The 24,474-nt window shown below is 33.0% G+C and overlaps 2 protein-coding genes across 2 annotated transcripts; both read left to right on the top strand.

The window, feature by feature from the left end:
• The first annotated feature begins 205 nt into the window (after window positions 1-205).
• LOC126843436 (nucleoredoxin-like) lies at window positions 206-9,727 on the top strand. Its single transcript, XM_050580987.1, has 7 exons — window positions 206-336; window positions 1,981-2,320; window positions 5,827-6,054; window positions 6,477-6,574; window positions 7,587-7,782; window positions 8,872-9,081; window positions 9,159-9,727. The coding sequence occupies exons 2-7, from the start codon at window positions 2,000-2,002 to the stop codon at window positions 9,351-9,353; spliced, it is 1,248 nt and encodes a 415-aa protein (XP_050436944.1). The 5' UTR covers window positions 206-336; window positions 1,981-1,999; the 3' UTR covers window positions 9,354-9,727.
• A 3,931-nt stretch (window positions 9,728-13,658) lies between these two features.
• On the top strand, window positions 13,659-24,375 carry LOC126840523 (phospholipid-transporting ATPase ABCA3-like). The gene is made up of 19 exons (XM_050576341.1): window positions 13,659-13,757; window positions 13,864-14,025; window positions 14,131-14,300; window positions 14,987-15,288; window positions 15,356-15,696; window positions 15,988-16,498; window positions 17,652-17,908; window positions 17,982-18,221; window positions 18,279-18,418; window positions 18,523-18,846; window positions 18,950-19,188; window positions 19,634-19,874; window positions 19,992-20,142; window positions 20,379-21,065; window positions 21,793-22,011; window positions 22,096-22,256; window positions 22,319-22,618; window positions 22,718-22,938; window positions 24,065-24,375. The coding sequence occupies exons 1-19, from the start codon at window positions 13,659-13,661 to the stop codon at window positions 24,184-24,186; spliced, it is 4,887 nt and encodes a 1,628-aa protein (XP_050432298.1). The 3' UTR covers window positions 24,187-24,375.
• Window positions 24,376-24,474: the final 99 nt, after the last annotated feature.

Genomic DNA, 24,474 nt, shown 5'->3' with positions numbered 1-24,474 from the left:
GCCAAGTATGTAGGTACTTGGAAGTCGTAAGTGTTTTGGTCGTATTTAGCGAGAAAATGGTTTACTTGAAAGTCTTGTTAAGGGATTTTTTCTCCCTTGTACGGGGCATACTGTTTTCATACATGTACTTAAAGTATAAACAACGCAACAAAGGTCCCTCGGCCTTGTACTCGAGGGTTATTCAGTAGTCAGTACGTGTCGTGGCGCCGTTTCGTTCACACTTGGCTTAGTCGACTCTTGATGATTTTGCAAAGAGTGAGTTCTGCTATTTAAGATCCAAGTCCGTGTACGTGCTTTTTAAATTTTACTATGGACAAGCGTTTCAAATAAATTGAAGTAAGTGTTATAATGTTTTTTTTTTTATTAAACTATGTATTATGTATAGCTACCGTATCGATTTTATCCACCTCGCTTCACACCACGCTTGTCATATTTTATTATAGGTAGTACACAGTTGTGTTATTTGCATTTAAATATTATGTTAACTGTTAAAGTCAAATTATGGTAAATGTAAGTGAACTTTTTGACACATACAAATGAGAATATAAAAAAAAAAAATCTAGATTTTTACGAACTATCGTTTTATAATAAAAGACGAATGGTCGACAGAATCGTCATGGCGTAAGAAAGTTAAGAAATTATTATATGAGATTTAAAATTATTTACTTACCCAATACAAAGAAAATTATCTGGGTCCTAGTCAAAAGGTAAATCTGGATGCATGTGCTAAACTCGCCTGAATTTTTTTTTACGAATTTATACATTATAATTTTGGTTTATAATTAATTTATCTTATTATAACACGATATTACACATTTATTGAATAAAACGAATGATACGTTTGGGTAAAGTTCCAAGAAGTTTGGGAATTTCAGATTTTCCATAATACAGAACTTGAACATAAATCATAATCATATTTATTAATATTGTAGAAGACTTCACTAAAATTTACAATTTTCAGACTATTGCAATTGTCTGAATTGTCAATTGCCAAATGCAAGGTGCAACAAACATCTTAATACATCTATTAAAATGCTAAAATTTCGAAAAAAATAATGACTAAGACCTTATAAATTACTTATTGTGTAAAAATGTCAGTTTGCGAATAGTTAAATCTATTTTATTATCTTTCAATAATGGTCAATAACATGTTCAATTTTTAATAGACTATATAAGTGCCTAGCATGTTTTTTGTCTGATGCACATACAATGATATTTTTTTGGTTTTATGGTTTTTATGATTTTTATAATAGGTTAAATAATTTTATTATAGTTAAGTTTAATATTTTTAAACTTTCAGACGAACAGTGGTCTTAATTAAAAAAAGATGTATAAAATATATCCGTTTCTTTTACATTAATTATATTAATGTATTATTAGAAAACTACTCTTTAATTATTATTATTTATTAATGCAAGAATGTTTTATTAAAAATAATGATTTGTATAAAAATCAGTTAAACAATATTATTTCAAAAGTTTAAAGCTTTCTAGAGTTTAGGCAATAAACGGGGAAGCGTAATATCAACTATATCTACGTAAATTTATTTTTCAGTAATAAAATAAATTAAAGTGTTGTCATGTGAAAGATGTGTAGATTTGCAATGCAAATCATTTTGTTAAGAATTTAGTTGCTAAAAGAATACAAAAAGAAAAATTAAAGGTTTTTGGAAAATTATTCAAGTCCAGGGAAGGGTAATATTGGAAATACTTTTTGTACTTTGTTTTTTTTTTTTTGGTGGATAACCAGTCTTGTTATTCAAAACCCGTTTTGGATAATTACTTTTAAAGTTATTAAAGATTAATACTTAGGATATGAAGCAAAGTGGAGTGTAGTATTACTTTTACATGAACCTATAGGTATTACTATACTTCACTACACCGCCTCCCGTCTTAAATTTTAAACTTTAAGGGAAAATGTTCGTCTGACGTTAGGGTAATGATCACCCTGTATAACGTTTTTATATTTCATTATTTACAGGGATAACGCGAGTTATATAATGGCTGTCGAATCACGTGCAAAGCGGTTGAAAGAATTGTTCGGCGATCGCTTACTACACCGTTCGACGACTGTTTCCCTGGACGAAACGACGTTCAGCGGTTCATTGATCGCATTGTACTTCGTCCCGATCGGAAGTGATCGTCAACAGAGGGATGATCAAGCGTTGCGAGATCTATACGATTCGGCCAACGGAGTATACAAAACACTCGACATCGTTCAGATATGCTATCCAGATGCGGTCGACGACCGAGAACGATTCGACGAAATGACCAACGACGTCCCGTGGCATGCCGTCCTTTACGACTACACGGAGAGGAGAGTAAGTCAATAAAAACAAACGTTCATGTTATTATCGACTTAGCTTTATCTCTTCAGTAAAAATACAGGGTGATCCATTTGACGTAAGACACACAGTATTTTCTACAAAATAGTTGAAATTTTGTAGATTTTCTTTTCGTCAAAAAAGTTTGTTTATGTTATTTTACAATACTATAAAACTATGAAATATTTTCTATAGGTTTTTAGTATTTTCTAGAGCTCTATCAACCTTTGAAACTTTGACTGGTTGGTAACTATATTATAATTATATTTAATATTTTTAATGGTAATTGTAAAACGGAGGTACAGGGTGATAAATTTAACGTTACACACTTGAAGTAAAAATATTTGTTATCCTAATAAATGGCGATAAAATACTCAAACGTTGGTTGAAATAAGTAATTAACTATAGTATAGTTAATAACTATCCCTAGTCCGAATATGAATTTAGATTTTCTTTGGCTTAATTTATTACACCATTTTTTAATAACCTCCAAAATTGTAAAAAACTTACAAAACAAAAATCAAAATTTTGTAATAATTCTGAAATTAGTCAAAGTTTAACAAAACAATACCTATTTAAAATAGTTTTGAATTATTTTTTTAAACTTACAAACTATACTTAAAAAAGTAAAATCACTGAACAGTGTATTTTAAATATTACGCAGATGATTAAAAAAAATAATAAGATATTAAAAAGTAGATTTATTTTGGTTCTTACTAATACTAATTTTAGACACAATTTGCAGATATGCATATGTACCTATCAAAATTTAAAGAAAACTGTCTTCTGTTGAGGTTATAGTGGTTTATGCTATTAAAAAACAATTTTATTATATTATAATGATTAAATTAGTTGTAAATTGTATTAAACGCATGAGAGATAAAAGCAACTCGACAATATAATCAAAAACCCCATTTAGTATAATTGTATTTTAAATATGAAACGCCGTCGTACAAAGTAAGGGTGTACGAACATTTATGTCGAGTCAAAATGGATGAAATTAATTGTTATTTTAAACATATTTTGTAAAATAAATTAAATATAAATTAGTATTAGTTTAAAGTAGTGCGTGTTATCATTACATTTTGGTAATAAATACCAAAAGTTAAGTATTTTGATCATTTCTGCTAGATAATAAAATATAATCCCGTAATTCTTTTACTAACTTAAAACGTCTTATTGGTATATATTTTGGTGGTAGTTATTTGTCTGCAGCTAGAACTGTAAATATTACCCAATAATATTATATCATATTACGTCAGACGGTATAATAATGTTTCTGTTTGGATTGGGGCCTTGGGGTTAAAGTATTATGAGCGCACGAGGCTTGTTCGCTTGTGTACGTGCCATCGTACAGTCCCGTAAGTGCGATTTAGAAATCCCCAGGGGTTCGGGCACGTAATTTTAATATATATCAACAACCCCCTTGCTGGCAGTCATCGCGGACAGTATTCCCATTCAAACTTTGGTATAATCGCCACGACTTCTCCCCAGGATTTGGCACCCTTCGTAATTTTTTTTTGCATTTTATCTCTGGGAAAGGGGGTTAGTTATAGCAGTATATACTGCCTCACGAATCTCCCAACACGCACCTGATATCATATCATATGGATATGTATATGTATACAGGGTGGTCCATTGATAGTGAAATTTTGTAGTTTTCCTTTTTCAATTTTATTTACATTGCTATTTTACAATACTATAAAATTGTGATATATTTACTTTTTTTAAAATATTTTCTAGAGCTCTATCAATCTTTTGAAACATAAATCGTCGCGTACATTATATTTAATTACATTTGTATTGTATAGTACAATAATTTGCTGAAAATGTTGACTGGTCGATAACCAGTTTTGAATAATTATTATTTTTAATGTTAATAAAGTTTTAGTCGCCCGAAATGATGGTCTTAAGTATTATTTTGTTGGTTATCGACCAGCCAAAATGTTGAATAAATTATTATTCTTAATATAAAAAAGTCATTAAAATATTTGATACTATTCATGTTTAAAAGTTGGTAGAGTTTATAAATATAAAACATAAATGTTTGGATATTGTTTATTACTGTAAAACGTCATAAATTAAACTGTCTTCAAAAAGAAAAACTACAAAATTGTAATTATTCCCAAAGAAAATGATTGTCTTATAAGCACCCTGTAGAGAAAAATGTGTAAATATATAGTTATATGTATACAATGTAGTATAGCTGATTCATAACAGTTTTACGCGTTAAACGACCCTCCAACCCTAGTAGTCACCACTACGTTTAGCGACTATTGTTGAATCAATACCTACTACCATATAAACATAACCGCATCCGGCATTTGAAACACTCTGTATTACACATTTTACATAATAGTTTTATTTTTATTATCACAGTTTTTAGCACAACACTTAAAAAGCAATGTAGCTTCCCGTTACTCTAAAACGTACATCGCATATTGTTGTATATTATTCATATTTTCTTTTACTGTAGAACTTGTCCAAAGAACCCACAATATCGTTAAAGGTGTTCTTAAATAAGACCCCTCTCTATGTTCCACTTGCTTTACTTATTTACAAACCTTGAAGAGAACTCGGTTTGTCGAGTGTAATGTACACATTTTTTTTTGCCTATTATTGTAATATATTGTTGTAAAATGTTGATGTTGTTCAAGTCGATGTTGAAATATTGAAGTTAATATAAAACCGTCAATATTTTAACAGCAAAAAGTTATCCCTGAGACTACCTATTAATGCCTGTATAGGATAATGACATATTTTATATTTTCACATATGCATTATTTGAAACTACTTCAAGTATAGGTACAATTATTATTGTTGTCTTTAAATACATTTCATAAATCTTAACCGGTCATAAACCATAATATTTTTATTCACTGGACCAAAAGAATGATGATCAACATTTTGTAGTTGACTCTATAGTAGAGTCCACTGAATAGGTAGTATTTTCGACTTAAAAGTCAGTTAAGTCAACTTTATTTTAGTTAACTGAAAAATGGAAGAATTAATTCTAATATAATTCGGCAGCCACTTATTAAACTCGCCTTTTCTAGATGAAATCAAATTTAATAATGTGTAAGTTGTGTCTGTTATTCAACACAAACGAGGTTCAAATTATTCACCTAATTACAAAATAAACCCCAAATTTTATTTATGATAGAAAAATATGTCATATTTTATATAAAATAAAAGACATGTCTCCTGGTGTATAAAATGTAACATATTATACTAGGTGTTGAGTGTTCTTTGTGGGTTTACTAAATATCTAATATGGATTTAAAGATTTCTGTGTATAATATAAGTTATTATAAAACTACAAATATTTCATTTTCCGGAAAAAAATACTTAATACAATTTTTAATTTATAAAAAAATCAAAATAACAATTTAGAGTTATTAGCCCAAAATATATATGTTCAATACGTTTTATAAACTAACTATTATACTAATATGTGCAATTATATAATTTCAAACATTTGTACTAATCATTATTGTTTTCAGATTCGTTTAAGACACAAGTACAACGTTGGCATTTCTGAAACTCAAGTAATCCTGAACGACGATCGATTGGAGAAAATCTACACAAAAAATTGCCTAAAGCTAATCGATAGCGGTAAACAATTTCCGTGGACAGATTTTTGGAATGACCAAATTTGGCAACAAACTTTAAAGCTGTCTTCGAGACACGATAAAGAAACTGTTTACGGCTTGTTATTTTCCGCTCACTGGGTAACTTCATCTACTTTTAGTTATCTAATTTGCATAGTAAAAAATATTTTAATTATTATTATTTATTATTTAGTAATTATGTTGGTATTATTTACAACACTTCAGTTTTGAATCTAGTACAGAAGTCAACTTTGAAGCTAAAACGTTAGCATTTAATACTGCTTAAAATGTATAAGTTAATTCTAAAAGATGACTTCTGCAGTAATCTTAAACGTCAGCGAATGAGATGAAACAACTGAAAATGTACAATTCAAAACATAAACATTTTTTTTTTTTAACCTTGTAAATGTAATACAATCTGTAAACAATTTGTTTACAGTGAGTGTTAAAGGTAACAAGAATAATAACATGAATTAGCTTAAGTGAAGAAGCCATCCAATGGTGAACATTAACAATTGAAATATTACTTACTATTTTTTCAGTGTCCTCCTTGTAAAGCATTTATTCCGCAACTCTTGCAGGCTTACAACAGCATACGAAAAAGATACAAATTTGAGATTATTTTCGTTAGTTCTGACAGGTAATATACCTACGTTGTTTAGTTTTCGTATTAATATAATGAGACACAGACTTTAATTAAAAGTGTTAAAATTGCTTTTACACAATCGCTTTGGCGCGAAAATGTAGATGGGAAACAGTTCAAAAACTTGTGTGGGATATTTTTTTTTAGATAAGTACTACCGTTATATAGTAAAAACCCAAGAAAATATCTATCCCCCAAAAAGGGTAGAAACTTTATCTTTATTTCGCTTATATTTGTGTAGTTTTAATTTGGCCTGAAGATGAAGGTAGATTGCTGCTATAACACGTACATTTTTCTCAAAACTTCACTGTAGTCAATTTTTTCGAATTAAGAAAAACCCAAAAATAAAGAGGGAAAATACACCTCTTGCGATCAAGTGATCGGATTAAATTTCTTGGTGGCTACATGTGAGTGAATAACATACAAAAGGTATCTGACAAAATATTTTATTGCTGATTACGGTGCACAGGTATCAACGACAAAAAATTATTGGGATAGAAAGACGATCAATCCTATTCGTACTCGTTCAAATGATTAAATGATAATATTTCAATCACATCACGACGATTTTTATTGATCTTTAATATTTCTATCATCTACAGATTTGCATAGAAAGCGATCACAGATAAAAGTACATAGTTGGACCTTCTAAAATTGTGGTTAACTAACTAGGTATATGGTGCATTTAGTAGGGGCACACGGAGTCGTAACTAGAGGCTAAAGCCACATGTACAACTAAATGAATAGTTTAGCCAACTAAATTTTTAGTTATATTAACAATAAATTTATTGTGTCCATTATATATTATTATTTTTGTGTCAATTTATATTAACTATATAATTTTAGTTGGTCCAACTATGTGTTTTTTTTTTTTGTGTTTTAAGTAATACAATTCCAACAGTCCCGCAATGCCCCGACATTACTGTGCTGATATTTTTTTTAAAAATGTTTATTCATTACCGTACTGTACCACTTATTAGCGTATTAATCCAAATACCAAATGTTTTAGGAGCGAACAGTCGTTTCAATCGCACGCGTCTTCCATGCCTTGGACGTCGATTCCCTACGCGGACACTGCTTTGCGGCAAGACCTGACGGAATGTTACAATGTTCGCGGCATTCCTCATTTAGTATTAGTCGACAGTGCGGGAAGTGTTATCACCGAAAGCGGCCGACCCGAAGTGGCCGATGATCCTGACGGATCGGTAAATGATCCCGTGTCCGATATAATATAATATTAAACTGTTTTTTTTTTGGTTTTTCCTAAGGCTTACCCCCCTTCCCCAAATTGAATGTAGTCTATTTATATAAGTAATCTTCAACATTTCAGATCCTCAGCTCAACTCTTAAGTGTTTCCTCGTGAATTGTTTATTTCTGCATTTTATTAACATTGGAATTTTTCATTTCAACAACCATAGAATTGAAAACTAATCAACATTTTCACAAGCTGAAAATATACGACACTTGAATATCCTTGTTATGGTTTTCTTCTTTTTTTTTTTGCAAGTTGAGTTTTATCAGTTTCAATGGGCTGTAATGTGTTACAAATTTGTCTATTACGAAATATCAAAAGAAGGATATCTAAGTGTCATGTTTCAGCCACTTCGTCCATTTCTAAGGAGTAGGGTATTTGCAATTTTTCGCAAAATCTTAATTTAGAGTTTGAACTATAGTTTATACTTATTAGTACAGTAATGACTAATGAGGATTCTTTATTGTTTGTAATTTTTTTTTGTCAAACAATCACAGTCATTCATGTAGGATACATTACAACTTTTCTCATCAAAACTGCTTTGCGAGGGACAAATTTATGCGGTCAATATTCACAGTAAAATCTTTACGCACGAAGAACTTGCACTGTGTTTAAGTTATCAAAAAAAAAATTTTAAAAATGCTACGACACAGGTAAAGTTTCTAGCTGTCTACTGTAAACATTTTGTAAATCTAATACGAGTACAACCTGTCCTCCTCACAACGAGTTTTGAGGCCAAAATACAGGTGGTGTGGTGTGGTCTCATTTAAATTGCAAAATGGTGATTAGTTTTCAAGTTAGAATTGTTTTAATAAAAAACTAAAGTTTCCCGTGTCAATCTTGTGCAAATAAAAAAAAAAAATACTAGGAAATACTTAGAGTTGAGCTAGACATTTGATATTTTGGGGATTTCTCCTTTGAATGGACTACAATCGATTAGCGGAGAGAGGGGGGGGGTAAGACAATTTTAGACACAGTCTAATATACATGTTATAATAATCTGTCGAAGATTATAGAAACCGATATCATTATGTTGCACAGTATTTTCCGTGGAAAATTCGCTTGGTCTATGCGTTGACCTCGAGACTGTTACCGAAACTTCAGAGTTACCCGGCTATCGTGCTGTTCATCGAAGGTGACCAGGAGGAGGAAATGGAATTGGCCGAAGGCGTTTTACTACCCGTGGCACAGCAAGTTACCAAAACTAAACAAAACCCATTGTACGATCTTCTGTTTTTCATAGCGCCCGACGTAAGCACCGCTGAAAAACACATATTCAATATTACTATTTAATAATTATTGTGCATTCATCGTTATCTCGATCACAGGACGGGACATCTGATACGCTGAGAAATTTCGCAAGACTGACCGATGACGCAGTTCCTTTGCTGACGTGCATAGATATACCTATGGGTAGGATATCAATAATGGAGTACGGGATAGACATAACAGAAAAGTCTATTATGAAATTTGTCGACGGATTCTTCGACGGCACAATGAAATTCACATCCATAGTTAATTAATAAAAATATATTCTCGTGAATTACGTAGATATAGGCATAAAAACGATTTTCTCAAAAAAATAGAAAATATGAAATACCATACGAGTAAAAAAAAAACTGGTTTGAAAAACATCAAACCGAACGAGACAACAGCACTGAGACTTGATGATAGGGAAATTTTGACATTCTGCGACGTACTTTTGTAATACATTAGTTAAAATTTCCAAATTTATTATTATGTATAGTCAAAATCATAGTGACTAATTGCCTGAAGCATAGAACATTTTCATACGCGTACTCCTGTTACAAAATTATGTACAAGAGAATATTGTAATTTATAATTAAAATAAAATGGTTCTCTGTTTAATTTATTATTTATCAATATAAAATAACAACATTATTATATATTATGTATTTTTTTTACGCCGTTGAGTGTAAGTATTATTTTAATTACATGTTTGCCAAGATTGAATGTAACGTAATTTTATTATGCGTTTCCTGCTGTTTAGTTATATCTCGAAGGATTAAATTAGATGAGCTATTTCATTATAATTTATAAGCATCAGTGCTCTTCGAAGAGTGCACTTAACCAACTCTTGAAAATTATTTTGATTCTAGACTAGTTCTTCTCTCCCTCAAATCAAAAACTCTCTATAATAAAATGTGAGTACTGATTTAAAACAAATTCAAATTTGACAATTTATAGAAAATATTTAATCAAAATCAACATTTCTTTAGGTGCTTACTTAATAATTAAATAACCACAATAAAACTGGCAATTTTAATAGGGTAAAAAATGTATTCCAATAAACAAAAATATGGTATCGAAATAGGTCGACTCGGTTTTGAAAATTAGTCATGTTAAGTAAGTAAATTGTTTTTTAATACTTAGGAAATTGCAATGAAAAATTTGTTTTGGTCATAATTATAAAATAATATAATTTTCAATGAACTAAAACTAAAAATTCCAATACCTTTCCATCTTTACATCGTAGCAAAAAAATGTGTATAATAGTTATGAATTAGAAAAAAATATACTTGAAAAACGTTGTCGATCATGTATAATACGTTAGCAAATAATTTAAATGCAATTTTATGTTTTATTTTCCTGGAACAAAAATGTTTTGTCTACCTACTGCTGTTAAAATACCATTTTTTCGATTTAATTTAAATCAACCCAAAGCTTATAGTTAATTAATTAATTAATAAGTAATAATAGACAGTTTAATTTTAATAAAAATATTACAAACAAATATGTATATTGTATAATAATTATTTTTACAGCATGATAAAATATACCATGTAAAATATTGAATCCTTATGATTATGACACACATTATGCTGGGGGGAAATATACATTTAAAAAATTATATTACTATACTAACTCGCCTTAGCAAACAAAAATATGAATGTAAACTTCCAATTTATATTCAAGTATTGAACAAAAATAAAGTACGAAGAGAGTTGTGAATATTTATTCTAATGTCCTACGTAAAGTAATATTGGCAACTACAGAAGTAGAACCATTTATGTCAGCTAAGGGCAGTAATTCAAAAAACAAAATCAACCCTCTCAAAATAATTTTATTTTGGATAGTAATTTTATTTTATGCGAATGTATAAAATCCCCCCGTCGTCGTATTTCTTATTACGTATACCATTATACTATTATAGTGCCATTTTATGACTACAAGTAAATTATATTTGGGTTTTTTTTTAATATATGGCCTCTAAACTATAAAAAGTATACTTCATATATTAATCAACTTGCTTATTCGGTGCTCCTACTTTTTGTACGTTTTTTTTATTAGAAATTGTTTTATAATATTCATTAACATCCCCTTCCTCACTTTATAAAATTTGGTTTGTTTGTTAATTTAATTTAAGGTGTCAAGACATGTAGCATACCAAAATATTGATACTATATTAATTTAAAAATTAGACGAAAAAGTAATATAAACTTGTTAACAATTGAATGAAAGTATAATATAAGACGATATGTTGTTAATTTTTATAGAAAAACTGTGAAGGACACTGACAACTGACAAGTGGCAATATTATAAACTTGTTACTAATAAATCATTCTAGTATAAAAAATTAAATAAACACAAGAATTATAATAAACAAATTGTAAATGTTATTAATTGATTTCTGGCGTACAATGTATTGTCAAGTGTATAATAGATGATAATAACGTCAAATATATTTTGGTAGGTACTTCTTTTTAGCTATAACTAATGTGATAACAACCGGATACTTTTGACTAAATTTAATAAAAAAAATAAAAAAACAGAAAAATAATAATATCATAAAACAAATATTGTATTTTTTAACGTTAACTATTAATCGTTATCAATAATATAAACAAAAAAAAACGGTCAATTAGCCTAGCTGGAAACAAATATAAAAGAAAATTAGCACGGCGCCAATACTCATTTTTGTTCTAAAAAATTGACATTAAATGTCAAGAAACACTTTACTAGACTTTCAGGTATAATTAGCATAATAATTGTATCCTTCAGGTGCAGTAATGCAGTCGTTGAAGTGGACAAATAATTCCCAGTGATAACTGCAGTCAAGGGTTAGGTCATCATGATTTCACTGACTATATCCAAAACGTCTGGTTTGATTGCACTGAAGAACTGAACAGTCTCCGTCTCCAAGTGTTCACTATATTATATAATAGTTCCGGTTGTTGAAGTTATTGAAAAGCTGACACCGTATCAGTCGCATTTGTTGCAATTTCTACACAACAAAAATACTTAATTTATACATAATTTTTAATAACTACTTGAAATCTTAAACAAGTAACACGGCATAACCTGTCGTTGATACTTTTTTAACATATCCGATAAAAGTATCAATTATTTTCACAAGCAGATCGTCACAAATAGTAGTAGTTTACGTTCATCCGAGGACCGTTTTATATACAAATACGTTAAAATGTCTATCGAGGACAGCAAAAGCAGTGTGATGTCTGTCGAAAGATGATATGTTACCACCAAGAGGAAGTAGGAGCCTGAAAATCGGAAGTAGGAACTCCTCCTCCTCCTCTTCGGCAGACTTCACAGTAGTTAATAAGAAGTCAAGGACCACGAGGGCTAACATTTATCATAAGATAATGAACGGACTCAACTGGTTTATGGAGTCAACTAAGGCGAACCAAAATCGGAAGAAGAACTTCAGTAAGGAGATTGGCAAGGGCATAATATTTTCTGTTCGGTTTGTTAACTAATGAAAGATACTAATCAAATCTGTATAAAATAGAAGTCAAATATAAAAATCAGTTTTTTTCATGAATCCTAGAAAATGAAAAAAAAATGTGACTTATCCCATCGACTGCATCCGTGAACACAAAAGTGTTCTTACATTTATAACCTCCTTCACAGCAGTGATAGGGTAATCAAGATTATAATACAATTTACTTAAAAAACAACAATATTATAATCGAAAACACATCGTTGGAACCCAATACCTTCCCAGCTCTGCTTCGAAACTAAAGTAATGAATAATTAATTTAACCTTCAGGCTATTGAGTGGATTTAAACTTTTATAACATTATTAGTCATTTCGAACATCGCTTTTATCCTTTATGGTAAAGTTGTTAACGACACGCTCGAGTGCTATAAATTACTAATATTTTAAATAGTTAAAATGTTTAGTCAACTAAATTCAGGCAGCAAAAACTAATACATTAAGGCTGAGTTGCACAGTTAATGATTAATTCAAATTCAAGTTTAATGGTCCAATCACGGGCCACTAAATTATGTTTAAGCAGCCCTTAAACATTTAACATCATTAAACGTTTATGCAATCTGACATAATACTTCTAAAATGTCGAAAAAAAATAATAGTACTATAAAAATAGTTATAAAATATTTTTACCATATTTTATAAGTATACAAATACTATTTTCTAGAAAAATGTAACACGTTGTTGTTTGTATAAATGATAGTTACAATAGTTGTAATATAAATTTCATTCGGTTTGACAAACTAATAGTTAGTAATAATATTGTTTACAACAAAATATGTTGAGTATATTAGTGTAGGGTAAAAGTTAATTTAAAAAAAAACATTTTAGTTATGCATCATTCGTGCCGGTTTGTCGTGAGAGAATATTCTGAAATTATAGGTTTAGTTGAAATAATGGAGAGTCGCCACGATTGTGCCCTCTACCGCTTATTAGATATTTATCAACCTAAACCTTGAGACCCTTCTTCGTCGTAGAAAATCAATAGAATTTTTTAAAAATATGTATGTATCTTTTACATAGGACGCTAGATCAGTAGTCGGTTAGCTGCTGTTTCAAGAGTGCCGATGTTACAATGAAACTCCCTACCAAATTTGAATTTTGGTATCAAATCAAAGCGATGACCATCAGAAATGCACTCATCAAGCGAAGGGAAATGAAGAAAACCCTCTCCGTATGTATAAAATATAATCATATAGTTGTTAGATACTAACTTACACAGGCATTGGACATACCTAAACATGACTATTACTCACCAACGCTAATTATTGTCGTTTCAGGAAATCGCGATACCTATTTACACACTGGCTCTGCTAGTGGCCATTAAGCTGTTGATGTCGAATCCAAATTTTCCGCCTGTAACAACACCTCAAGAATCACCCGACATGTATAATTACTTGTACGGAAATATCACTGTAGCGCCGGCAACAACATCCGTCAAAGTAGGCTAGAAGATATATTTTAACCATTATTTTTTTATTACATTTATTGATCTACTATCAAGTCCGATCAGTGTTAACCAAGAGTCTTTATAAAACGCGTTATAGGAATTTTTAGCGAAAATGAATACACTGTGGATGAACCGAACGGGAGATGTATTAAACTTTACTATGTACAACGATAAAAAAGATATTTTTGAAGTACAGAGAAATAATCCTGAATCGGTTTACATAGCATTGCTGTTTGACTACCTCGAAATCCAAAATAACTCAATCGGGTAATTCAATTTTTAAGTAGACTTATATATAGATGAAATGTACTCAAGTATGAAAGTTATAGATCTGTGAGGATAACGCGAGACTTAGGAAAGCGTATGGTAGGAAGCCTCAGGGTACCAAGAAATACGGGAATACGGGTAGAAGATTGAAAAAAGAAGAGTGTCTAATATAATTTATAAAAAGTTGAATAGTAGATAATAATTAAAAATAGAAAAAGCGAGTGTACGAAATATATGTGGTAAAATGGAAGAAATCATATTGGGAATAGCAATTCATCAACGATTGAGATAAATTCCATATTGTTTTTCCTTATTAATGAACGATTCTATGTGTCTCGGTACAACGATAAACTTAGTGTCTATTGCTAAAGGATGATGTAGTTTTAGGATATGAGTGTAATGACGACGTTGCAACAAATATAATAATAAATGCGATTATTGGGAAATTTGAGAAGATGTAGGATGTAGTATAAATTATAACAGTACAAGGTAGAATGAGACTACAAGTTTGATAATAAAAAAACGTTTAATAGAATAAGACGGGAAAGAATAGAATTAAAGGATTTAAAAGTAGATATAAATGAAGTAAGGATATCGTACATATATTATTGATACATTTTTTCATCTGTGAGAAATAATTTAAAAGCTTGTGGGCTTTTCAGTAAAATACGATAATATTGTTTTAGCTACGAAATCCATACGAATCCGTTCTACGACTCATCACCGTCGCCATCAAAATTATACGGCTATAGTCACCATTGTCGCGTTATATCTGCTAATAAGTTCACCAAGCGATTTCTTCACAGACACCACCACAACAACGAACAAGAAGACGAATCGTCGTGTCCAGCAATTCATTACATATATTCAGGGTTTTTGGCTTTACAGACACTCGTTGATACTACAGCGATATCTATGGTGTCTAATAAAACCGAGAAATTACCTAATTATCGTTTCATTTTGTTTCCCAAGCCGGCTTACACAGCAAGTGAGACTCGTTTAAAGTATACTACAAGCACATAGTATCTATACTATACGTATACCATTTATCATAGGTTGGCTATCAGTATTCCGCATGGCCATTCCTCTTTATGTGGTCATCGCCCTGTCGCAGTTCATCACTTATCTTCTTGTACAGCTGGTCGGAGAAAAGGAAATGAAAATAAAAGAGGGAATGAAAATAATGGGCCTGAGGGAATTGGTTTTTTGGTGCTCGTGGTTCAACGTTTACGCTGTTTACGCTTTCACCTTGTCGTTTTGCAGCACAGCCATACTATACATGTTGGGGATTTTCAATAACACTTGTTGGTTCTTAATATTTCTTTTGATTCTACTGTACTCGATAACGGTGATTTTGTTCAGCTTCATGATCACTCCATTTTTCAACAAGTCTAGAGTAAGTATCTTGTAACTAACCTCTAATTTACTTCTCTTTCTATTCATATTCATCGCAATTATGGTCTTCGTTGACTCTTTGTTCTTCTTATGGTCCGTCAAAAGATACCTATATATAGCCTTAACATTCTCTAAACTAAAATATTCAACCCATTTAGTCCGACAGGTCACAACTAAAGTAAGCATCGCACTAAACACTTGACGCTTTTTGCCACTTTAACCAATAACAATTAATGAAAACTAATTGACCAGCCTTTATAAAACCCGACTTGGTTTAATTAATTTTTTCCAGACAGCTGGAATACTTGGAAACTTCGCGTTAAACTTGGTTAGTCTTTTATACTTCTTGCAAAACGTGATCAGTTCTACCAATGAAAACATTTTATGGATGCTCTCGTTATTAAGTCCGTCTGGATTTGCAATGGCAATCGACAAGGCTATGACAATGGATCTTGACGGGAAGGGGCTGAAATTCAATAATATTTGGGCAGGACCTGGAATCCCTTTTGGTGGCTTTCTTTTAATGATGGTCGTCGACGCATTGATTTATGCATTTTTGGCGTACTATTTCACTATGGTCGTGCCCAGCGAGTATGGCCGTAAACGTTCACTGTTGTTTTTTTTCAAACAATCGTACTGGTGTTCCAAACCACCAAAGTCAATGGAGTTTGATGAGATTAACAGATATGCGGTATCAAATCCAGACTTCGAACCCGTACCGTGTTCAATGAGAGATCACACAGCAATACAAATAACCAATCTCTGTAAATCGTACAAAGGCTCGACAAAAAACATATTAAACGGTAAACTAAATAATTATAATTTAACAAATACACTTACAACGAACTTAATCTATACTTTTTAAGCCTTAGCATATGAATGAACCTCCATGCATTATTTATTTATTTATTTACTTAACAAGCACAGGTGCCCAAAACAAAATTTACAGTCATATTTGTGTTTATATTTATTTACAAAAAGAAGTAGTACTAAAATAAAACTATAAAATTTAAGACTTAAATTAAAACGATGGGTTCTCATTAGAAATACGCATGAGACGAGATATGGGGAAGTTAAAGGAATAATTAGTCAATGAAAAAGGGGCATGAAATCGAGTTGAACGAGAAGGGACTCTAAAGTTGAGTAGCATTAACAAAGATGGGGAATCGATTGCACCAGATAGAAGTTCATAAACAAAATTAAGGTTAATCTCATGACGACGATCAGCAAGACATGGGAGTTGAAGGATATTTTGAATCGGAGAATAATCATGTGGAGGACAAGGAACCTTAAGGACAAAACTAACAAAGCGAAAAAACTTGCGGTGGATTCTTTCAATCATAATACAATCCACTGATGTGTAGGGGTCCCATACAACAGAACCATACTCTAAAATAGAGTGGACTTGGAGGGAACAGTACAGACTTTTCAAAGGCTTTAAAAGTTTAAATTCACGAGCTATTCGTTGAAATAGCAATTCATTTCTTGAATATGTGGACGAGAACTCAGTGAAGGAGAAAGCCTTAGGCCAAGATCAAGAATCGTATTGGGAACAAATGAAACAGCAAATGAACAAATGAAAATTATTAATCAGTCTTGCCCATTTGACTATAACATTATACATGTATTCTTCCATTCTCTCAATGTGGACACGTTCGCTTATTTTACTGTGTACTAACTCTCCCAAAACAGATTTAAGTCCTCCACCGTCAGTTGTAACTTTATCCATTACTAATGACTCCTAAGTCCTTTTACTTAATTTTATTGCATCTTCTTAACAAACAATACATCTGTTTTCTCGTGTCATCTCATCATATCCTTAATAAACTCACAGCCAACACACACTCTTAACACATGTTTTTAACTTTCTTCAAGTCTTTTAAACAACAATTTATTTTTTTATTTACTCAAAATATGAACTTGGCCTTGTCAAATATTTAACCATATTAATTTTAGGCATACATATGAACATATACGAAGGAGAAATAACTGCAATACTGGGTCATAATGGGGCTGGAAAAACAACGTTGTTTAACATACTAACCGGACTTACAGAGCCGACGTCGGGTACAATCAAAGTCTTTGGTTATGACGTTCGAAAGCCTGAGCACATCACACAAATCAGGAGAACAATTGGAGTGTGTCCGCAATACGATATACTGTTCGAACGACTTACCCCTAAAGAGCACTTGCAATTTTTTGCTGTTCTTAGAGTAATATATAACATTCTAGGGTTAGTGCATTTTAACACGATTTAATTGTTTTGCGTTTATTTAATATTTCTAGGGAGTGTTGTCGGACAAAGTTGAGGGAGAAGTACAACAAATGCTTCAAGAACTGCATTTAACAGACAAGGCTGATAGTATGGCGAAAACATTGAGTGGAGGACAAAAACGTAAACTGTCAGTGGGCATAGCGTTGATCGGCAATCCGAAAATCATTATATTGGATGAACCCACTGCTGGCGTTGATCCTCCGGCACGGCGACACTTATGGTCCATGCTCCAGAAAAGAAAAAAAGGAAAAGTAAATATTAATTGGAAAAAAAATGTGCACTTTCTATTTTCACTACTATGACGATAGGTGATATTGTTGACAACACATTTCATGGACGAGGCTGATATTTTGGCTAACCGCATTGCCGTTATTTCAAAAGGATCTGTTAGATGTTGCGGGTCATCTATTTTTCTTAAAAATAAGTTTGGAATCGGATATCATTTGACGTGAGTAAAATACAACTAAGTATGATATATATGGATACATATACATATAGATACATATGGATTAAAAATATTTTTGAAACCTGGTTTTATTGTATGATTTTCAGACTGATACTCAATAACGAAGCAAAAGAAAATTCAATTATACAATTGATTAAAGAATATATACCGAACGCAGAACGAGCTCGACGTCACGGTCACGAGTTGTCTTTCATTCTGCCACACGATAGCGTTGGCAAGTTTCATCTTCTGTTCAGGCAGATCGAGACGGAAATCAAATGCAATAACGGTTATTTGGGTATAGACAACTATGGCGTATCGATGACTACACTGGAAGAGGTGTTTCTCTTCTTAGAACAGGGCGAACACCCTAATGCGGGAAAACTGGCGTTCGAGTTATTGAAACGCCAGTCTATGACACCTAGCTCGAGGTGAATAGATTTAAATAACGACTACCTCGTTAAAAAAACAATTAACCCATTGTTAATAGTTCTAATTTTTGTATTATTTTTCTGTCTGTATTTTTATCATTAGTCGGAGTTCGATTGGCTCTGTAACCCAAGCCGTCGGTTCAAGATCAAGTACCGTTTACGATTCCACCAAGTGGTCGACCACGGTGACTTTGCTAAAGATGCGTGCAAAGAGAGTGATACGAGATATTCACAAGCTTTATGTCATGGTATTGTTACCGGTCGTGTTTTTGGCCACAGGAATTATATTGAATAAATTAAGCCACGAAAACCAGCCATTAAAAAGTTTAATTTTAGACGAAGGTAATGATTTACAACCATGTAGTAAACTATCGATTTACTCCAGAGTCCAGACGCGAAGACAGACAGTTACTTCTTTTGAAACATATCCAACTTATACAAGTACTAACATAAAACTAAGCCTGACCAAAGATCCTAATTTAACCTTACTGAAATCACCAGAAACCCACATTTTGCATATGGCGCGAGAGCCCGACCAGTATGGAATGGGTTAACCTAAACCCGGTCTCACCTTCATCTTATTATATTGACAAAACCCACAAGTGCCCCCAGGCAGTGTGACCGAAACAACTGCGTTATACGCCAAAGTATTTGTTTCATGTACGTTAGTAGTCATATTATCTAATACAAATCTGACAACCTACGTTAATGCCTTTGTTTTCGCGTTTGGTTTAAACGAACAATACTACGATATTACACGTTTTAATATTTTTAAATCTCTTTTTAGCCGTATATAAAAATGAAAGCCGACTAATTGTATTATCAGAAGAGTTTGATAACTTCACCACGCTCAAAACTGATTTGTACTCGGGCTCGTTCGCTGGTTTACTGGAACTATCTCCCCATCTAGGAGCAATATTACCATACAATAACTGCTGTCCTCTCACCACTCTTTCGATATACTATAACGATTCATTTATACATTCATTGCCAATAATCCTAAACTCAATATCTAGCACACAAATCGGGTAAGTACAATACCTGGAAAAACGTTCAATGTATACGTCGAAATTAAAATTCTTAAAAATAAATTATTGACAAGGTGTTTGATTTGGTACTAATTTTGTGTACTTGTTTTATTTTAGTGGTAAAATCTATGTGAAAACAGAGCCATTTAAAACCGAATACAAACAGAACGAATTCAACTTCAGTAGATGCTCGTCTGCGTTTTTCTTAGGAATAGTTTTTGTATTAGTTCCCGTGAGCTTGTCGTCTGATTTAGTCTATGACCGAGAGGTAAACGTCTTAAATTTAATTATAATACAAGGGTTTGATTCGTGAAAACTAACTATCAGTAAAATAACTAGTCAATGAGTTGCTCTGTTATTACATTTTCATATTATATATTCATCAGATTTACATTTCATTAGAGCTGCACAAGTTACTACATTTAAGTAACTCGCCCCATGCTAGTTACTTGTTCTTAACACGGCACGTGGTATAATGATATTAAATATGGCCTTTGTTTACAGATTAAAGCTAAAAACCAACTTCGAATCAACGGCGTGACGTTTACGGAATATTTCACTTCTTATTTTCTACTTTTGACGTTCATGTTGCTCGTCATCTTCTTTATACTCTTGTCGCTTATTGGGATTTTGCGCGTCGAAGGCTTAGACACTGTCCCGGCTTTGTATACCTTGGCAATACTGTTATTGGCCTATTGTCCTACCGCAGTGCTGGCTACCGCCTGTCTATCGTACTGCTTCGATAAAACCGATTCGGTCCAATGCGTGTTGCCCAACATCACGTCCCTGGTCGGCGGTGTGCCGTTCATAGTTGTGGCTTCTCTGGACATGTTGGGAGTGGCTAAGAACATGGCCTTTGCCCTGCACGTGCTGTTCTCCTCCACCAATTTCGTGTATGTTCCGTTTTCCATTGTGTACTTCGTAAACAGCGTGTACCGCGAAAACGACGAGCACGCGCCGTTCATCAAATATGTCAACAAGGAAACGGTGGCGTTGCTGATGGGCTGCATAGGCCAGTTGCCGGTGTTGTCGGTAGTATTGTTGTTTTTGGACTCGGCCGCCAAAAAGCCAAGGGACACTAGGCCCACGATAGACTTACAAGACGACGGCGATGACGACGTAAAAGCCGAACGCAGAAAAGTCAACGACATTGTGAACGAACAAGCAGACTGGCCGGTGATCGCCATTCAGGTGAATGGGTTTCTTCACATTAAACACAGTGGCCATTTTCCGCCAGAACGCTAGACCTTTGCTCTTTCCGCCAAAAGAAATATTATAAATCAAATTAGCCAACGAATTGCCCAACAAGAAGCAGTATTTCGTCAGCCTTTTTAGCAAATTGCTAAAGTTCACACTAAAAGGAAAAAAAAACGTTAAATTTATTCTATTTATTTCAATAACAACTGTTTATCCCACATTTCAAGGGAAAAAAAACAACAAAATATAATCATTATTATACTATAATTTCATCAATTGTGCTCATATTTCCATTATGTCTAAAATTGATAGTTATCTATTAATTATCATAAGCACTATACAAGTATATTTACACAGCTATAGATCTCTAAGTAAAGAGAAGTTACGCAGTATGGCGTGTCCTTTTATTTTCAATACTTTACTTAATTTAATTTACTTGTTGGCTAATTTCTTTAAATTAAGAATATCGAGTTTGAAGGTTCGGTCCAAATAACGTGCTGCGAACCAATTTGAATCAATTTTAAGAATCATAACCCTTCCCAAAATTTTCTTATCGCAATAATCATTGTTCATAAGCGTGAAAACCAATTAAATCCATGGGTAAACAATTTATTTTTCTTTGATATTGTAAAAATCACGAATTAGTTCTTAGCACGTTATTCGGGCCGAACCATCAATTGTTGCCATTATGCATTTTGTATTGACTACTTAAATCGTTCAGAACTTGAGAAAAGAATACTTGAATGCAAACACGGAATCGAATACAAACTGTCTCGTTCAAAAATGCTCCGATAATAGAGACGAAAGGAGCGTAGCCATTCGACATTTATCAGTGACTGTAGGTACAGGCGAAGTGCTTGGATTATTGGGCCACAATGGAGCCGGTAAGACTTCAACGATGAAAATCATTACTACAGAAGAAAGAGAAACGTCGGGAAAGGTTCGTCTAGCCGTCCTTTCAATATGTCACAATACAATCATTTTTGTTTTTATTGACAATATTTTCTATGTCTTGTCCTTAAAGGTATACTTGAAGGGACATGACATTAGAGAGTCCACCGATGTCGCTTGTAAAATGATCGGTTACTGTCCCCAACACGATGCTTTATGGAGCACACTGACAGTAAGAGAACACTTGGAGATATACGCCGCTATCCGAGGAATATCCAAAGATCAAATTCAAAAGTAATTCTCCATATCTTGCATTGATATCTTAGCTAAAAGTTGTTATCAACTGTTGTCCACAGCATTGTCGATAAATATATAAACGGCCTTCAAATAGCCGAGCATGAGCACAAACAAGTCGGTCATTGTTCGGGAGGAACGAGACGGAAATTGAGTTTTGCGCTAGCTATGATTGGAAACCCGAAGCTGGTGCTTCTCGACGAACCCAGCACCGGGATGGATCCCAGGTCCAAAAGGTATTTGTGGGACGCCATTATTGGCAGTTGTCAAGGTTCCAAAGGCGCCATACTCACTACTCATTCGATGGAAGAAGCTGACGCGTTGTGTTCCAAAGTCGGAATAATGGTAAAAGGCCAACTCAGGTAGGTGATACAAATTGTTGTAGCATAAGAAATAGGCGCCTGTAAACCGAAAACCACAACGATTCTGTGTGCAGTTAATTTACCTAGTTAATTTTTCAGGTGTTTGGGTTCGACGCAGTATCTGAAAAACCTGTACGGCGCCGGTTATACTTTGGAAATTCGATTGAAACCTCATGGCGACGTGGACGATGTAAAACATTTCGTAATGTCATCCTTTCCAAACGCCGTACCAGAAGAAGAGTTTGCCGATCGGTTGGTTTTTGGAGTGCCACAGTCGACAGTAGAATCGTTGGCTCATTGTTTCTTGTGCCTAGAAAACGGTAGCTGTATAACGCGGTTGATCAAAGATTATATATCCCAATATTGGCTGAATATGATCATCGAGATAGTGGCGAATGGTCACTATATCCAACATGCCTAAAATATGGTTGACAGTGAAACGCGTCGACACTGAGCTATCTGTCTGTATACCTTTTTATATAACTGTTTTTGCCCATTCAAGGGGCTCTAGATCAAATCCAGGTCGTTCACAAAAATTTGTTGAGTGTTCGTCTCAGTTATGTTATTTTCAGTTATATTATTCGGGCGCAATACGATTGCGCGCGGTCCTTATCGGCGGTACCTTTTTAGGCGTACGATTGCGCGCGCTATATTATTTGTACTTCTATGCAACGTTGCCAAATACATATATAGGTAAATATCCATACGAATTGTGGCGATCTGTACGCATATAAGCATACCATACATTGTTAGAGGACCTTTAGAAAATCGCGAGTTTTGATTGGCTCTCTGACACATGTGATAACAAATTAGCCACAACAGCTGATATATTCTACGGCAGGTCACCGAGTGTTTTGACACTCGCTCGCTCGGCGCCGTCGGTTCGCTCCGCTAACTAAAAATATCCTAGGTTTGCAGGCTACAGTCTAGGAGGAGGTCACAGGTTAAATCAAATTTAACTTTTTTAACGATATTTTTTAAATTATTTATCTATGTAACCATTAGCGGCAACGTCGCATCCAATTTCACGCGCAATAGTACGCCTTTGAAGGGTCAAAACCGTGTTCTTTGTTATTCCGGCACCGCGCGCAATCGTATACACAAAAAGGTACAACGCGCGCAATCGTACTCCGCCGTATTATTCACAGCCAATTTTGACTTCTTGTTCGACATGCCGTATTATCTGCTTTAGACTTCAATTCTTTCTAAATTTTAACATTTAATATTCTGTTTTAGAATCTCAAATAATTTCTCTCATTTTTTTCATTGACCTGGTTTAATGTCAATTACTAAGGCATACAAGTATGGGCTTTACACTGACTTGAAATTTTGGTTTAGTAATGGGATATTAAAAAGAAATGACAGACATCAGCCAATATTGTGATAGTGGCTTTAGCCTAGGCTTGTCTTAACATTTTAATGACACAATTAAAATATTTTACACAGCAAAAAACACCTACGATATACAAGAATACAGTTTCAGTCAGACGACGTTGGAACAAGTGTACTTGAAGTTTGCACATTACGATGACTCGGAAAGTGGCAAAACAAATGTAGTACAAACTTAGTGGTAGACAATAATTTATTCACACGTGTTAAGTTGAATAACTCTCAATTGTAAATGCGTCATAACATATAATATCAAGGTCCCAAGGGACATGTTATTTCCCATGAATTTCATTAGCACTAATTTAACTCTATACGTTTAGACACCTTTATTATAATATCTAGTTAGACTGAAAAAATTTATAGTAGACATCAACACAAGTTATTATTAACACTGATACACATTAGTTATATTTTTGCACTTAGATTTAAAACGGGTTTTACCTATCTAATAGTACTCAAATTATAAA

The sequence above is a fragment of the Adelges cooleyi genome, unplaced genomic scaffold, assembly GCF_023614345.1.
Source record: "Adelges cooleyi isolate 19-005CV unplaced genomic scaffold, UGA_ACOO_1.1 ACOO_flye_CR_arks_rails_tigmint_CR_PRNA_108, whole genome shotgun sequence".
NCBI lineage: Eukaryota > Metazoa > Arthropoda > Insecta > Hemiptera > Adelgidae > Adelges > Adelges cooleyi.
This window is presented reverse-complemented; position numbering and strand designations above follow the sequence as displayed.

Coding starts and splice junctions, on each gene's coding strand:
- LOC126843436 (XM_050580987.1), top strand. CDS start 2,000: ATGGCTGTCGAATCACGTGCAAAGCGGTTGAAAGAATTGTTCGGCGAT. Junction 6,055..6,476: donor TGTTATTTTCCGCTCACTGG/GTAACTTCATCT, acceptor CTATTTTTTCAG/TGTCCTCCTTGTAAAGCATT. Junction 6,575..7,586: donor ATTTTCGTTAGTTCTGACAG/GTAATATACCTA, acceptor CAAATGTTTTAG/GAGCGAACAGTCGTTTCAAT.
- LOC126840523 (XM_050576341.1), top strand. CDS start 13,659: ATGAAACTCCCTACCAAATTTGAATTTTGGTATCAAATCAAAGCGATG. Junction 13,758..13,863: donor AAATGAAGAAAACCCTCTCC/GTATGTATAAAA, acceptor TTGTCGTTTCAG/GAAATCGCGATACCTATTTA. Junction 14,026..14,130: donor CGGCAACAACATCCGTCAAA/GTAGGCTAGAAG, acceptor AACGCGTTATAG/GAATTTTTAGCGAAAATGAA.